General features: G+C 42.9%; 1 protein-coding gene across 15 annotated transcripts in view; it reads right to left on the bottom strand.

Annotated features, from left to right (window-relative positions):
* LOC119850538 overlaps positions 1 to 18670 on the bottom strand; it is a 117699-nt gene that overhangs the window by 84155 nt on the left and 14874 nt on the right. For 14 of the 15 annotated variants that reach the window (XM_043507226.1, XM_043507227.1, XM_043507228.1 and 11 more), the window contains 2 exons: positions 15078 to 16473; positions 8390 to 8615 (listed from right to left, as the gene is read on the bottom strand). In XM_043507226.1, the coding sequence (XP_043363161.1) occupies positions 8390 to 8615; positions 15078 to 16473 (1622 nt within the window). Of the gene's footprint in view, positions 1 to 7810; positions 7845 to 8389; positions 8616 to 15077; positions 16474 to 18670 lie in introns of those variants that run through there. The other variant, XM_038388709.2, reaches the window with a different exon arrangement.

The raw sequence follows: 18670 nt of genomic DNA, 5'->3' as shown, positions 1-18670 counted from the left end.
TGATCTGACTCCTTATTAGATTACGCAGACCTTGGGTGTTGTGTGCATGGGTCCTCACTTTCCATCTACACAGTCCTCTATACATCCTCACATTCTATCTACATTCCATCAAAACAATGTAATACTGGGCTGTAACGGTGGCGATCCTGTCCCAACGGTACCCACCACCACCAGATAAAGAAATAGATCTTAAGATATTTAAAGAAAACTTTATTTGATAGCATCTGTCTGGCAATAGGGTGACCAGATGTCCCGATTTTATGGGGATAGTCCCGATTTTTGGGTCTTTTTTCTTATATAGGCTCCTATTACCCCCCTACCCCATCCCGATTTTTCACACTTGCTGTTTGGTCACCCTATCAGGCAAGAAACCACTTCTCACTAGTTGTGACTGTGAAATCTATACTTATTTATTGTTTTGCCTTTATGGTCCCTACTTCTCTATTCAAATTTATTTGAGCATAAGCTTTCGTGAGCTACAGCTCACTTCATCGGATGGTGTAGCTCACGAAAGCTTATGCTCAAATGAATCTGTTAGTTTGTAAGGTGCCACAAGTACTCCTTTTCTTTTTGCGAATACAGACTAACATGGCTGCTACTCTGAAACCTGTCATACTTCTCGATTGTTTATCTGTAGGGTCTCCGTCTGATTCTTTAATTCTTCTGTCTGTCGTGTAACTAATTTTACAAGGTGCTGGGGCCGATTGGTTAAAGAATTGTTTCATAATGGGCTAGGATTGGTGAAAAATACTGTTTTGTAGGACTTCAGTTTAAAACGCTTGGTTATGGCACAGCTAAACAAGGCTCAAGTTTCACTATATGAACTGGGGTCCAAAAGGAAATTCTTTGGGAACCAACTCCAGGACACAGCCCAAGCTCAGAGCTGCCAGACCTCAGCACCCTGCCGATGACACCGTGCAGAAACTGGAGTCCCTGGATGACCTGATCCTGACTGGCCACCAGGAAAAGTTAGTCTGACTTATTGGGAGTGGCGAGCATTGTATGCTTAGTATTTGTATTCTGTTGTAGTAACTTAATAAATAGAGGTTAAGGATATTACTGTGTAAGGCTCTTTCATTGGTAAAAAACCCCACAAAACCCACAGAAGATTACACCCTGAACCCTAGGAATTGGGTATGGGTGGCCTTGAGCCCTAAGAACTGGGTTAGGGTGGGGGTGCCTAAATTAACCCTTGAGCCCACCAAAGGGTAAACATGGGGTGTCCTAAAGCATGCGGGTAACACTTGTACCTCCTAGTTTGAACAAAATATCCTCGTCCATTATTCTGTCATCCCATCCTTATCTTTATTAGGGGCCTATGTGTTCCTGTACTATCCTCTCCAATCAGGAACATGTTTACCTGGTTAGCTGATACCCTCACGTTACTATTCTTACAAGGCCTATTTTGGTTCACCACCTTTGGTTCATACTGCTAGGCGTGCCTAGGGCTCCATGAAGGCCTACAAATGGTACCTGCCAATGGCAATGCTGCCAGTGCAGAGTCTAGTATCGGCAGAACCTTGTTCCTATGTATCTTTATATCCTGGCCCTGGGACTCAAGACATGCTAAGTCTTTGGGACCTGGGGATGAAGACTTGCCTGACTTGGATGGAGTTGGGGGGGTAAGGGGAGGATCATCCTCTTCAGTGTGGTCTGCTTTTGTTCCCTGCTTTCCTGAGCAAACCCTAATGTAGGGTCCATAAGTATGATCTTCCTCACACTTGCATCAGGCCTCATACTAGGAGACGCACTACTTGATGACTCTGGCCAATGTACAGGGAAGTTCCCCCCAGTCTGGGTCTGACTGGAGCCTTATAGCCTCCCCGAGGAAGTTAAAATTCCCACACCTGATAGGTCCGGCTGGTGCAGACAAAACAGATACGGCACTTGGTGAAGAGATGAGCCTCCCTGAGGCAGTGCAAACAATGCTGATTATCATCACTGACAAGAAAAGAGGAGGGACAGGAGACGCAGCTTTTAAAGCCCAGTATTCTGAATATAATCTGATTTCAATACCAGAAATCTGGGAAGGTTCCCCATGGTGAGGACGCTATCTAACCACTAGCTAGTATTAATAGTTCTATTAGTATAGCTACACTGAAGATAAAATTGATGAAGAAACTGGAGAGGCAATTGTTCCACCCCACCACTTATGATTTTGGTGCAGAGCACGAGGACAGTAGGAGCACAGATGCAGACCAATGTACATTACTTGCAAGAATTCTCCTGTCTCAGACACATGGAGCACACATGTACCCACGGCGGAATACACAGAGACCAGCACTTGAAGAAATGAAGTTTACTTACCTGTAACCTAAGTTCTTCAAGATGGGCTCTGCATATTCACACTCATGGGATGCACCTATTGGGTGTGCTCAGACAGTGGAATTTTTTCCAGCTATGCCTCCTGGAGTGCTCACAAGCTCCCCTTAGTCTCTCCCCTCACCATTCAAACGTTCTAAGGGTGAGGCCACTCTAAGAAGAAACTTAGGCAGTGATTGTGTGCACAAAACTGGAGACATTTTTCAAAAGGTCTGATTTTCACAGGGGAACAATTTCTGAAGATCAGGCTCTTTCAAATGGGCACCCAACAATTAAGGAACCCCAAACCATTTTTTAAATTAAATGCAAGTCTAAGCTTATATTAGGAAGATGCTAATGGCACTTGCCTGGGAAAAACTTCAAGCTCACCAAGGAAAAGTGGAATTTTCAAACCCTGGCACAGTAAATCTTAAAAGTACAATCTAGCTAAAAAGGTCAAATTACCATCACAGACCCCACATGCCTTAATATCTCTTTGAAAGAAGGCCAGAGAGATTTTTATCTCATTATATTTAGTTATGTTATTTCTCCCTGGGTTTAGAAACCTATTAACTTCTAACCAGAAATAACACATACATTTATAACAATGAGAGTAACCACTGGAACAAATTTACCAACAGTCATAGTGAATTTTCCATCACTGACAATTTTTAAGTCAAGGCTGGATTTTTCTCTTAAAGATATGCTCTAGGAATTTTTGTGGAAGTTTTATGGCCTGTGTCATACAGCAGGTCAGACTAGATGATAACAGTCATCCCTTCTGGCCTTGGACTCTATGAAACCCCTACAAATTATAATACAACCCCAAAGATCTAGAGGGGTACCCAATATTTTCAGATGAATAGCATTCAGATGATAGTAAAACTCTTCAAACAGCATTGAAAAGATTGTGTGACAAGTTGCTAACCCATCTGTGCAATGAAGAACATGCCCGTAAATTTTGCAGATTGACTTTAAAGGGTCTGTGCAAACTGGAACATTCATCGATTCATAGATACTAAGGTCAGAAGGGACCATTCTGATCATCTAGTCCGACCACCTGCACAACGCAGGCCACAGAATCTCACCCACCCACTCCTACGAAAAACCTCACCTATGTCTGAGCTATTGAAGTCCTCAAATTGTGGTTTAAAGACTTCAAGGAGCAGAGAAGCCTCCCTCAAGTGACCCGTGCCCCATGCTACAGAGGAAGGCGAAAAACCTCCAGGGCCTCTCCAATCTGCCCTGGAGGAAAATTCCCTCCCGACCCCAAATATGGCAATCAGCTAAACCCTGAGCATATGGGCAAGATTCACAAGCCAGATACTACAGAAAATTCTTTCCTGGGTAACTCAGATCCCATCCATCCAATATCCCATCTCAGGGGATTTGGCCTATTTACCCTGAATATTTAAAGATCAATTACTTACCAAAATCCCATTATCCCATCATACCATCTTCTCCATAAACTTATCAAGTAGAATCTTAAAACCAGATAGATCTTTTGCCCCCACTGCTTCCCTTGGAAGGCTATTCCAAAACTTCACTCCTCTGATGGTTAAAAACCTTCGTCTGATTTCAAGTCTAAACTTCCTGGTGGCCAGTTTATACCCATTTGTTCTTGTGTCCACATTGGTGCTGAGCTGAAATAATTCCTCTCCCTCTCCTGTATTTATCCCTCTGATCTATTTATAGAGAGCAATCATATCTTCCCTCAACCTTCTTTTAGTTAGGCTAAACAAGCCAAGCTCCTTAAGTCTCCTTTCATAAGACAAGTTTTCCATTCCTCGGATCATCCTAGTAGCCCTTCTCTGTACCTGCTCCAGCTTGAATTCATCCTTTTTAAACATGGGAGACCAGAACTGCACACAGTATTCTAGGTGAGGTCTCACCAGTGCCTTGTATAACGGTACAAAACCTCCTTATTCCTACTGGAAATGCCTCTCCTGATGCATCCCAAAACCGCATTAGCTTTTTTCACAGCCATATCACATTGGCAGCTCATAATCATCCTATGATCAACCAATACTCCAAGGTCCTTCTCCTCTTCCGTTACTTCTAATCGATGCGTCCCCAATTTACAACTAAAATTCTTGTTATTAATCCCTAAATGTATAACCTTACACTTCTCACTATTAAATTTCATCCTATTACTATTACTCCAGTTTACTCAAGGTCATCCAGATCCTCCTGTATGATATCCCGATCCTTCTCCGAATTGGCAATACCTCCCAGCTTTCTATCATCTGCAAACTTTATTAGCACACTCCCACTGTTTGTGCCAAGGTCAGTAATAAAAAGATTAAATAAGATTGGTCCCAAAACCGATCCCTGAGGAACTCCACTGGTAACCTCCCTCCAACCTGACAGTTCACCTTTCAGTAGGACCAGTTGCAGTCTCCCCTTTAACCAATTCCTTATCCACCTTTTGATGTTCATATTGATCCCCATCTTCTCCAATTTAACTAATAATTCCCCATGTGGCACGGTATCAAATGCCTTACTGAAATCTAGGTAAATTAGATCCACTGTATTTCCTTTATCTAAAAAATCTGTTACTTTTTCAAAAAAGGAGATTAGGTTGGTTTGGCACGATCTACCTTTTGTAAAACCATGTTGTATTTTGTCCCATTTACCATCGACTTCGATGTCCTTAACTAATTTCTCCTTCAAAATTTTTTCCAGGACCTTGCATACTACAGATGTCAAACTAACTGGCCTGTAGTTACCTGGATCACTTTTTTTTCCTTTCTTAAAAACAGGAACTATATTAGCAATTCTCCAATCATTCGGTACTACTCCTGAGTTTACAGATTCATTAAAAATTCTTGCTAATGGGCTTGCAATTTCAGGTGCCAATTCCTTTAATATTCTTGGATGAAGATTATCTGGGCACCCCGATTTAGTCCCTTTAAGCTGTTTCAGTTTCGCTTCTACCTCCGATATGGTAATATCTACCTCCATATCCTCATTCCCATTTGTCATGCTACCATTATCCCCAAGATCCTCTTTAGCCATATTAAAGACTGAGGTAAAGTATTTGTTTAGATATTGGGCCATGGTTATCTTTAACCTCCACTCCATCCTCAGTGTTTAGCGGCCCCACTTCTTCTTTCTTAGTTTTCTTCTTATTTATATGGCTATAGAACCTTTTACTATTGGTTTTAATTCCCTTTGCAAGGTCCAACTCTACTCGACTTTTAGCCCGTCTCACTTTATCCCTACGTGTTCTGACCTCAATTAGGTAGCTTTCCTTGCTGATCCCTCCCATCTTCCACTCCCTGTATGCTTTCTGCTTCTTCTTAATCACCTCTCTAAGATGCTTGCTCATCCAGCTGGTCTACAACTCCTTCCTATGAATTTTTTCCCCTTTCTTGGGATACAGGCTTCCGATAGCTTCTGCAGCTTTGATTTAAAGTAATCCCAGGCCTCCTCTACCTTTAGATCCATAAGTTCTTCAGTCCAATCCACTTCCCTAACTAATTTCCTTAATTTTTGAAAGTCAGCCCTTTTGAAATCAAAAACCCTAGTTGCAGATTTATTTTTGTTAATCCTTCCATTTAGTTTGAACTGAATTAGCTCATGATCACTTGAGCCAAGATTGTCCCCTACAACCATTTCTTCTATGAGGTCCTCGCTACTCACCAAAATTAAATCTAAAATGGCATCCCCTCTAGTCGGTTCAGCAACTACTTGATGAAGGAATCCATTAGCTATCGCATCTAGGAAAATCTGAGCCCTATTATTATTACTAGCACTGGTCCTCCAGTCTATATCTGGGAAGTTATAGACTCCCATGATCACGCAGTTTCCATTAGTATTTACTTTATTAAAGACATTAAAAAGGGCTCTATCCATATCCAAATTAGATCCCGGAGGTCTACAGCACGCCCCAAGCACTATCGTAGGAGAGGCTTTACTAGTTTTCTTCCCCAATGTAATTTTTGCCCAGACGGACTCTGTCTTATCCATTGCATCGCTTCTTATTTCTTTACAGTCTACCTCATCATTGATATACAATGCTACTCCACCACCTTTACCTTTGTTTCTGTCTTTCCTAAACAGCACATACACTTCAATACCTGCAGTCCAATCATGACTACTATTCCACCATGTTTCTGTTATCCCTATAATATCTGGTTTCACTTTCTGCACCAGTAGCTCTAGTTCCTCCATTTTGTTACCTAGGCTCCTCGCATTGGTGTATAAACACCTTAATTTTTGCTGTTTGGCCTCGCTCACATTTTGTACCCTATTAGGCACAGTCATTCTACAGCCAGTATAACCTATTAGACTAGTATCCACACCGCCCTCGCTCCTTATATACATTCTCCTACCCACGGCTGTATCCTTTCTTACTTCGTCTTCTTCCCTCTCAATGCTAAAATCTGGCGTGGAGATTTCCTGGACATCTCCCATCCATCTCTCCCTAATTCCTAGTTTAAAGCTCTCTATCAGTTGTGCCAGCCTCGATCCTAGAAGTCTATTTCCTTCCCTACTCAGATGAAGTCCATCCCGAGAGAACTGTCCTCTGTCCGTGAATGCCTCCCAGTGGCCATACATCCCAAAGCCCTCCTTATAGCACCACTGCCTAAGCCATCTGTTAACAGTCAATCTTCTCACACCTTTGTTGCCCTTCTCTAGGAACAGGAAGGATCCCGCTAAAGATCACTTGAGCCTCAATTTCCTTAAGCGTCTTCCCCAGCCTAGCATAGTCTCCCTTAATACTTTCCAGCGAGAATCTAGCCGTATCATTTGTTCCCACATGAAGGATAATTAGGGGATTCTTTCCCGCTCCCTTTAGGATCTTTTTCAACCTCAGGTCTACATCCCGTATCTTAGCACCCGGAAGACAGCACACCCTTCTATTCTCAGGATCAGCTCTAGTTACAGGCCTGTCTATTCTTCTCAATAAGGAGTCCCCGATCACATAGACCTGCCTTTTCCTGGTGACGGTGCTATTCTCCAGTCTCTCCCGTTCCCTCTGGCTGCAAGTTCTTTCCATTCCTATTTTCCCTTATAATCCTCTTCAACCCATCCTGTATCCTCCTGGGGCTCATATTTGGTCTAGTCTCCCTTGACTCTTCTGCTTTTCCTACAGGACTAGCCTCTCTTCTCTTCTTCCTTACCCTTCCACCTTCAACAAGTACCTGCTGAGCCCCTTCTTCATTTTCCAACTCTGCAAACCTGTTCCTAAACTCTATTTCTCCTTCACTAGCCCGTCTTTTCCTCTGCCTGGTTCTTTGAGTCACATGTTTCCACTGACCACTTTCCTCACCCAGTCTCTCCTCAAAATTCCCCAGCCCTGCTTCCATCCGTGAGTCTGAGCTTTTCCCTTCAGATACCTCATATCTTTGCTCCATCATCTGCTCAAACCCCTTCCTAAACTCAACCAGACTTTCCACCTGCATCTCCAAACCTCGGATCTTTTCCTCCATCAGCTCTATCAGACAACATTTCATGCAGAAAAAACTCTTACCGGTTCCCCCCTCCAGGATCATGTACATACCACAGCTTCCACATCCAGTCATCCTCAATGTGTCTTCCACTACAGGAGTCACTCCCACAGCTGCCTCCATATCTGTCATCACCTTCCCACCTAAATCCTGTTAATCTGGGAAACACAAGGCACACCAAAAAGACCACCCCGCCCAGCAAAAGCAAACCCCAAACAAGCACCACAATCCAAACTCCCACTCAAACTCCCCTATTTAGAGCTCTGTTTGCTAGCTCCTGTGCCGCTGCAGCTGTCTGACACTCAGGAGTGTAGCAAAACCCATAAAGGATGGAGACTGGGAGCAAGACAATACAACTAAGGTTAATGGGTTTCAGGATTCAAAGTTAGAGGACACATCCATGAGGAGACAGGGAGGGAGGGAAACAGACAGACAGACACGTCATAGATTTCAGATTTTGCCCATGAAATGTTGTGTGCCAACACAAAATGCATCTGCATTCCACAGGAATGAAATTACTCTTCTTTAACCCCTTTACCCTAACAGCATAGGCTCCCAATGTCATCAAACAACCATTCTGCTGGAAGAATTTAGCCATTTTAGGAATATTTAGATTTATCTTTGCTACCTACTTCTTTAGAAAGAAACTCCACATCTGCTTCATATAGACTCTTCCCACCGGTCTTGGAGATCTCCACCACCACAGCAGTGCAAGCTCTCATGGCAGATGTAGGCAGCACAGCTTCCTCATCCAGCAAGGCATTTAACAAGCTGCTTTTCCCTGCCCCGGTGTTCCCCACCACTGCAATGTAGGTCTTTGGCATTTTTGTATCTTTCTGCAACTTTTCAATCTGTTCTCTTTATTTAAAAAAAAAAAAAAAGGCAGAATTATGAAGCAGTCACCTGGCAACATTTAACTTATTAAGCTTTCAATTTGCATAAGCAGCTATTCTGACTGATGGAAGTTTTGAAGCCATAAATCACGTACAAGATGAACTCTATAGCTGCATATAAGATGAACTACCTACCACGCTCCCAAAATTACTCCACCAGAGATCAAATCAGAACTAGAGGGTCGTATCCTACTTCTGGTATTTTTGAACCCACCGCCACAATCATAAACATTTCACTTACAACGTACAGCAATACAACCACCTACTTTAATCATGAGGGTAACTAACTATTGGAACAATTTAGCCAGGCTCACGGTGGATTCTCCATCACTGGTAACATTTAAATCAAGACTGGATGTTTTTCTAAGAAGTCTGCTCTAGGAACTATTTTGGGGTTGTTTATGGCCTGTGTTATACAGGAGGTCAGATTAGATGATCACCATGGTCCCTTCTGGCCTTGGAACTTAGGTATCATTCGTTCTTATCCTGGTAGGATCGCTGCCCCTTCTAATACTGTTATTTACTTGCTGCTATGTTTGACAAATCCACATGACTTCCAGGCTTGGTCATTGCTTAACAACCTAGGCACATGAGCAAATCTCATCTCTCTCAAACACTGTGGTTTCTTCCCTGCGCCCCCCTCCCCATAAGCCTCTCTTCAGCAATCAACAAAATTTAAAGTTATTCTACAGAATAACTGTCTGCCTCCAAGATTTACACCTATGTAAATAAGTAGCCAGGATGGTGGAACAAGCCAGGACATCCAGAACAAAATCAGTAAAGCCAGGAACACCTTCAGGAGCTTAAATACAGTCTGGAAATCATTGAAATACAACACCAAAACCAAACAAGATTTATCAGAGCTGCATACTTTCAACACTACTTTATGGTGCAGAGTGCTGGGGAATAAGAAAGTAGGACACATCCAAACTGATTCCATCACCAGAGTAGCAATAAGATGGACACCTGAAGGCAAGAGAAAACGAGGCCACCCGAAAACAACATGGTGAAGAGCTGTGGAAGCTGAGCTGAAAACCCTGGGGCACAGCTGGGGAACCATGGAAAGACTTGCCAGAAACAGACAGGAGTGGAGGAGCATCATCACTGGCCTAAACGCCAGAGGCGTAATAGGAACATGATGACGATGCAATAAGCAATTAATAAATATCAGAGAAGTGTGACTCAATCTTCTGCAAAGGATTCAACTCAGGTTTTCTTTAAGAATTGAAGAGCTCTGTTAAAATACTAGCACATCACTGCACACCACTGACAATACAGAACATATATATACTGCAGTTATATACAATATAGAGGAGAATTATTTTTATTGCATTTGGATAGATCACTCCCATGGAACTTATTGCTAGTATTAATGTGCTGTCATCTTGAGGGACCTCTATGCTTATCCCCTGCTAAGATATATTGCTTTCTTGGTTTATATAACAATTCATGATACAGTGTTAAGTATTTTAGTGCTCCTGAGACCACAGGAATACTGAAAATGAGTACTTTTAGATAAGTACTATCTAAAGAGTACTTATGTCTGCTCCAGACTAACGGAAAAGTATCACAGTTGTGCATCTAATTAATTCCAAAATACAGAACTACGCTTACTTAGGAAGTATGATGGGATGTACTAGTTCTTTGGGGTTCAGCAAAGAATCTTCTATGACAACAGCATCCTAATCCAAATGAGCCTTTGGAAAGAAAATCCATTACCCCTGCATCTATTGCAGGGATTTATCCAAGGACTAGCAGGAGTTCACAAAGTGGGTTTGCTTTAGCAAATGACCTTTGGTACCCTGTCAATTAACCCAGCAGGAATCACAACACCTGCTGCTAGCCTTAGGAGCTCCATGAGACAAGCCAGTGAGCTTCACAGTCAGAACATTAGCCTATAGAGTTAGGAGGAGTGATTTTTCTGCAGTTTTGACTGTTTATTAGCAGTATTTATCCTGCAGTAGCTCCCAGAGGCTCTGATCAGGATGAGTGTTCCACTCTGCTATAGATTGCATAAATTCATGACATGGTTCTTTTCCCAAAAAGCTTGCAATTTAAGTTTCCATTTTTAAAAAAAAACAGGTGTTGTTGGTCTAGGACTGTAGTTAAAGAGACTGGCCTAGAAGCATAGGTAGGAGAAGTCTATGGTATGCCCTTAGGCCCTTCACAGAACAAAAATGCTAAATAAAGCACCCCAGAACACTGGAAAGACTGTTACCCAGTGTGTGGTGTGTCTTAGTGTATGAGGGAGTGGAGTACAGTATTACCAGAATGAAAACCGGGACAAAATATTGTACTACTGTATTCCAGCCATACTTGTTATGCACATTGACTAGACATTTCCAGTGATATAAAGCTTCTGTTTCTAATTTTTAGATATCACAAGATAAACAGACCTTAAACCTGTCTCTGGTGCAGGACTGAATTACCAGTCTTGGGTTTCAAGAGGGTGGGTATTTTTGTGTTTAACTTTTTAGGGAAGCTGTGTGTGAAACAAACGTACAGCTGAGGAAACCTAAACATGCATTTGTAAAATTAAGTTAATCCACACCTTGGAGCCATCTACTCCCAAGAAAAATATTCTCCCATTAAAATAACGCAACACAGTGGACTCATACAACTTTAAAGAGTGTTATATAATTTCAAGTTCTTTGATTTGAGGAAGGCTATGGTCATTGAGCATAATGTCAATATTAAAGAGAGAGAGAGACAGAAGGAGAGCGAGAAACAGAAGGAAGGAAGGAAAGATGAGCGGCCCATCCAGAATACCCCTGCTCGGGGCTCTAGGGGTGTGTCTGTGCAGATTTGTTCTTGTGCTTTTTCAGGGAGTTTCTTGAGCAGATGGTGTAGTTTCTTTTGCAATCGGTTTGACAGAGCCAGAAAAGTACCTAGAAGTCACCTACTACAGGACAGGCCCAACAAAGAAAATAACAGAACGCCACTAGCCATCACCTTCAGCCCCCAACTAAAACCTCTCCAACGCATCATCAAGGATCTACAACCTATCCTGAAGGACGACCCATCACTCTCACAAATCTTGGGAGACAGGCCAGTGCTTGCTTACAGACAGCCCCCCAACCTGAAGCAAATACTCACCAGCAACCACACACCACACAAGAGAACCACCAACCCAGGAACCTATCCTTGCAACAAAGCCCGTTGCCAACTGTGTCCACATATGTATTCAGGGGACACCATCATAGGGCCTAATCACATCAGCCACACTATCAGAGGCTCCTTCACCTGCGCATCTACCAATGTGATATATGCCATCATGTGCCAGCTATGCCCCTCTCCAATGTACATTGGTCAAACTGGACAGTCTCTACGTAAAAGAATAAATGGACACAAATCAGACGTCAAGAATTATAACATTCAAAAACCAGTTGGAGAACACTTCAGTCTCTCCGGTCACTCGATTACAGTCCTGAGAGTAGCTATCCTTCAACAAAAAAACTTCAAAAACAGACTCCAGCGAGAGACTGCTGAATTGGAATTAATTTGTAAACTGGATACAATTAACTTAGGCTTGATTAGAGACTGGGAGTGGATGAGTCATTACACAAAGGAAAACTATTGCCCCATGGTATTTCTCCCCCCCCCCACCCCTACTGTTTCTCAGACGTTCTTGTTAACTGCTGGAAATGGCCCACCTTGCTTGTCACCATGAAAGGTTTTCCTCCTCCCCCCCCGCTGGTGATGGCTCATCTTAAGTGATCACTCTCCTTACAGTGTGTATGATAAAACCCATTGTTTCATGTTCTCTGTGTGTGTATATATATAAATCTCCCCACTGTATTTTCCACAGAATGCATCTGATGAAGTGAGCTATAGCTCACGAAAGCTTATGCTCAAATAAATTCGTTAGTCTCTAAGGTGCCACAAGTACTCCTTTTCTTTTTGCGAACACAGACTAACACGGCTGCTACTCTGAAACCTGTCACTATGCAAGGCATTAGTTTCTTTTGGTAACCCTCAGTGGGATCAGAGGGACCATCTGCTCAAGCAACTCCCTGAAAAAGCACAAGAACAAATCCGCACAGACACACCACTAGAACACTGAGGAGGGGTATTCTATCTGCTACCCAAGATCCAGACCCTGGAAATCCTAGACACCCCATCATCTCAGGCATTGGCACCCTGACAGAAGGATTGTCTGGCTATGTAGACTCTCTCCTCAGGCCCTATGCTACCAGTACAGTACTCCTAGCTATCTTTGAGACGCCACTGACTTCCTGAGGAAACTACAATCCATCTTCCTGAAAACACCATCCTAGCAACTATGGATGCAGAAACCCTCTACACCAACACTCCACACAAAGATGGACTACAAGCCTCGAGGAACAGTATCCCCGATAATGTCATGACAAACCTGGTGGCTGAACTTTGTGACTTTGTCCTCACCTATAACTATTTCACATTTGGGGACAATGTATACCTTCAAATCAGCGGCACTGCGATGGGTACCCGCATGGCCCCACAGTATGCCAACATTTTTATGGCTGACTTAGAACAATGCTTCCTCAGCTCTCGTCCCCTAATGTCCCTACTCTACTTGCGCTACATTGATGACATCTTCATCATCTGGACCCATGGAAAAGAAGCCCTTCAGGAATTCCACCATGATTTCAATAATTTCCATCCCACTATCAACCTCAGCCTGGACCAGTCCACCCAAGAGATCCACTTCCTGGACACTATGGTGCTAATAAGCGATGGTCACATAAACACCACCCTATATCGGAAACCTACTGACCACTATTCTTACCTACATGCCTCTAGCTTTCATCCAGATCACACTACACAATTCATGGTCTACAGCCAAGCTCTACTATATAACCACATTTGCTCCAACCCCTCAGACAGAGACAAACACCTACAAGAGCTCTATCAAGTGTTCTTACAACTACAATACCCACCTGCTGAAGTGAAGAAACAGATTGACAGAGCCAGAAGAGTACCCAGAAGTCACCTACTACAGGACAGGCCCAACAAAGAAAATATCAGAACGCCACTAGCCATCACCTTCAGCCCCCAACTAAAACCTCTCAACGCATCATCAAGGATCTACAACCTATCCTGAAGGACGACCCATCACTCTCACAGATCTTGGGAGACAGGCCAGTGCTTGCTTACAGACAGCCCCCCAACCTGAAGCAAATACTCACCAGCAACCACACACCACACAACAGAACCACTAACCCAGGAACCTATCCTTGCAACAAAGCCCGTTGCCAGCTCTGTCCACATATCTATTCAGTGGACACCATCATAAAGCCTAAACACATCAGCCACACTACCAGAGACTTGTTCACCTGCACATCTATCAATGTGATATATGCCGCCATGTGCTAGTAATGCCCCTCTGCCATGTACCTTGGTCAAACTGGACAGTCTCTACATAAAAGAATAAATGGACACAAATCAGACATCAAGAATTATAACATTCAAAAACCAGTCAGCGAACACTTCAGTCTCTCTCGTCACTCGATTACAGACCTAAAAGTCGCAATTCTTCAACAAAAAAAACTTCAAAAAACAAATTCCAACAAGACACTGCTAAATTGGAATTAATTTACAAACTGCACACCATTACATTAGGCTTGAATAGAGACTGGGAGTGGATGCATCATTACACAAAGTAAAACTATTTTCCCATGTTATTTCCCCCCAACACTGTTCCTCAGATGTTCTTGTCAACTGCTTGAAATGGCCCACCTTGATTATCACTACAAAAGGTTGTTTTTCTCTCCTGCTGGTAATAGCTCACCTGACCTGATCACTCGTTACAGTGTGTATGGTAACACCCACTGTTTCATGTTCTCTGTGTATATAAAATCTCCCCACTGTATTTTCCACTACATGCATCCGATGAAATGAGCTGTAGCTCACGACAGCTTATGCTCAAATAAATTTGTTAGTCTCTAAGTTGCCACAAGTCCTCCTTTTCTTTTTGCGGATACAGACTAACACGGCTCCTACTCCGAAACCTGTTTTTGAATTGTAATTGAAAAGACTCAAGGTACACTAAGTGTAATACACCCACAGGGCCACAAGAGGGCGCACTGGAGAGGCATGACAACACGTTCCCGGATATTTGAGTAGTTTCTTGTCCTGACCCCATTAATTTATGTTTTCATACTGACAACCTATATTGGCTGGATACTATTTTCTCAACAGTTCCTTAAGAAATTCATCACTGGGATGACACCAAATTTGCCACAGTAACCTAAAACATCCCTGTGAAGTGGCTACTAACACTATTTTACAAATGGATAAACTGAGGCAGAGAGGTTAAAGTGACTTGCCTAAAGTCGTGCAGTGAGTCAGGAATCCTGCCTTTCAGTATGCTTTGACCACTACAACCCTGCCTCCCCCTAATGGTCTCATTAATTTGACAACTATGGACTCAAAAATAAAGCTTTACCTCCATTCCTCCATGTGCACTTTATCAATGCCCTCCACAGCACACAGAGTCTGGGAAATGTCATCAAGCACAGTTTGACATTGACTCAACTGGAACTCAATGTCTCCCTCTGATAAAGCCCAGGCTTTCTGAAGCTCACTCTCCATTATATTTGTATTACTGGAACTTGCTTTGTGAGCAGAATTTTCAGCATCAGAGAGACTGCCCAAATTTTTGGTTTCAGACAAGAGGCCAATCGCACTTGAACTCTCTGTAGACATGGATGGGAATTCTTTCATATCTTCACCTAAATCCTCAGAATGACAGGAAGCTTCTTCATCCGAAGAGTAAACATGTTCTGAAGCTGGTTGGCTAAACGTACAAGCCGAGAGGACCCTGCCTTGAATCTGAAGATTTGCCATAGACATTGGTTGAAACAAATGGTCTGGCAGAGAGCTTACTGAAGTCTCTGAGGCACCACATTTGTGCAAAGTTGAGATTACTGGAGAGAAAGTTGTGGGATACTCCTTGAAGTCCAACCTGCAATTATCAGAAGTGTCAGAAGGCATCTGTACGTGCAGAGAACACTGCAGATTTTCTTCTTTGAAACCAGGAAAGGTAGCAGGTTCACAAGCTAAACTGTTCAATGTTGACCTAGACAAATCCAAACCTTCTAGTTTTGGCATACTGCTCGTACTACTAAAATCATTAGTAGTCTGTAAGTCACTGGGTTCTTTCGATCCCACTGCAATACAAGGCTCCAAAGTAACTCTTCCATCCATGTAATCATATAGGTTAGTTTGCCCGTTCTGGTTTTGCTGGCCTCCATGCTGGTTATCTTCAGCAAAGTCCTCCTCTTTGTCAGTTCTCTCATGGTGGCTATTAATCACCTCAGCGGAATCACTTGCCTCAGGAGGAGGAAACTTAGAGGAAGAAAGTTCCAACTGACTGTTGAAATAAGAGCTCTGAAGACATCTGCTTACATTACTATCTACAGCCTTTTGAGAAGCACTGCTCACTTCAACTGCAGAAGGAGGGATGGATACATATGAACTTTTCAGCTTCTTCAGTGATAAAGAGTGTTTGGCTTCAGGCTTAGATGGCGTTTGGGTAAGATGCTCAGTAAGATGTGTCTGAGAAGTGCTGCATGATCCTGAAGCATCAGGAGAGCCAATTTCCTTTTGATTTGGTGCTGGTTCCTCAATAGCAGACTCTGAAGAAATTGCAACAACATCAGGGGGACACATTTTGGATGGAGGGGAAATGCTGTTTCTGTTACCACTATCACTATGCTCCTCATGAGAAAGCTCTCTTTTTAACTGCGTGTGGGAATTAATGCCTAGTCTTACATGGGATGTAATTTGTTCTTGTATAGGTGAGTTAGTGTTCCAATCCATTGTGGCTGAAGGTGTTAAATCTGGAGGTGAGAAGAAAAAACACCAAACATTTAATTTAGAATTCACAGAAATCTAGACTATTCCAATGCCCACTTCGGCTCCTTATATTCCTATCAAATTCAAGCTTCTGCTACTTGCTTCTCAGCTACAACCTTCTCTCCTTTTGCTTTCCCTCCCACGTGCCCTGAATTCTGCCAATGATGCCAGCCTAAATACCCCCTTCATCTTGCTCACACTCTGCTACTTTCTGCCTTCTTCCAAGCCACCCTATACATGGAATGCCCTCCTTAATGTTTACCAGGTCACCTCCCTCTCTCTCACTCTCAAACCCCACCCCCATGACTTGTCTCTCAAAAGGCTGAGGCAGATTTAAAACCAACAATGGATCGCTGCTTTACTGTGTAACTACGTGATCTTTTTGCTTCACCTCTTCTTTTCCTCTCCTAAATTCCGCTATTTCATTTATCCATGTCCCACACTTATCATATCCAAGTTTAGGTTTCAGAGTAGCAGCTGTGTTAGTCTGTATTCACAAAAAGAAAAGGAGTACTTGTGGCACCTTAGAGACTAACAAATTTATTTGAGCATAAGCTTTCATGAGCTACAGCTCACTTCATCGGATGCATTTGGTGGAAAATACAGTGGGGAGATTTATATACACACACAGAGAACATGAAACAATGGGTTTTATCATACACACTGCAAGGAGAGTGATCACTTAAGATGAGCCATCACCAACGGGGGGGAGGGGGGAAGGAGGAAAACCTTTCATGGTGACAAGCAAGGTGGGCCACTTCCAGCAGTTAACAAGAACGTCTGAGAAACAGTGGGGGGTGGGGTGGGGGGGGAGAAATACCATGGGGAAATAGTTTTCCTTTGTGTAATGACTCATCCACTCCCAGTCTCTATTCAAGCCTAAATTAATTGTATCCAGTTTGCAAATTAATTCCAATTCAGCAGTCTCTCGCTGGAGTCTGTTTTTGAAGTTTTTTTGTTGAAGGATAGCCATAAACACCACCCTATATCAGAAACCTACTGACCGCTATTCCTACCTACATACCTCTAGCTTTCATCCAGATCATACCACACGATCCATTGTCTACAGCCAAGCTCTAAGATATAACCGCATTTGCTCCAGCCCCTCAAACAGAGACCTACAAGAGCTCTATCATGCATTCCTACAACTACAATACCCACCTGCTGAAGTGAAGAAACAGATTGACAGAGCCAGAAGAGTACCCAGAAGTTACCTACTACAGGACAGGCCCAACAAAGAAAATAACAGAATGCCACTAGCCATCACCTTCAGCCCCCAACTAAAACCTCTCCAATACATCATCAAGGATCTACAACCTATCCTGAAGGACAACCCATCACTCTCACAAATCTTGGGAGACAGGCCAGTGCTTGCTTACAGACAGCCCCCCAATCTGAAGCAAATACTCACCAGCAACCACACACCACACAACAGAACCACCAACCCAGGAATCTATCCTTGCAACAAAGCCCACTGCCAACTCTGTCCACATATCTATTCAGGGGACACCATCATAGGGCCTAATCACATCAGCCACACTATCAGAGGCTCGTTCACCTGCGCATCTACCAATGTGATATATGCCATCATGTGCCAGCAATGCCCCTCTGCCAGGTACATTGGTCAAACTGGACAGTCTCTACGTAAAAGAATAAATGGACACAAATCAGACGTCAAGAATTATAACATTCAAAAACAAGTCTGAGAACACTTCAATCTCTCCGGTCACTCGATTACAGACCTGAGAGTGGCTATCCTTCAACAAAAAAACTTCAAAAACAGACTCCAGTGAGAGTCTGCTGAAGTGGAATTAATTTGCAAACTGGATACAATTAACTTAGGCTTGAAGAGACTGGGAGTGGATGAGTCATTACACAAAGGAATCCAATGAAGTGAGCTGTAGCTCACGAAAGCTTATGCTCAAATAAATTTGTTAGTCTCTAAGGTGCCACAAGTACTCCTTTTCTTTATCCAAGTTTAGACTGCAAGCTCTGGGGGAGGGACTGAATACTTGTTTTTGTGGAGTACCCGGCACGTTTCTGGCTGTTCAAAGAAATAAAAAATATAACTTGAAATATTTGGGTGCCCTCTACCTTCACCCCTTGATTCAATGTTAGTTTTGCACCAACAGAGAACAGCGCATTTTAGAGTGAGCAGCTTTATTTGTTTAGACTCTACTA

Source organism: Dermochelys coriacea, chromosome 2 (assembly GCF_009764565.3).
Source record: "Dermochelys coriacea isolate rDerCor1 chromosome 2, rDerCor1.pri.v4, whole genome shotgun sequence".
NCBI lineage: Eukaryota > Metazoa > Chordata > Testudines > Dermochelyidae > Dermochelys > Dermochelys coriacea.
Note: the sequence above shows the minus strand (reverse complement) of the source record. Positions and strands in the feature narration are given on the sequence as shown.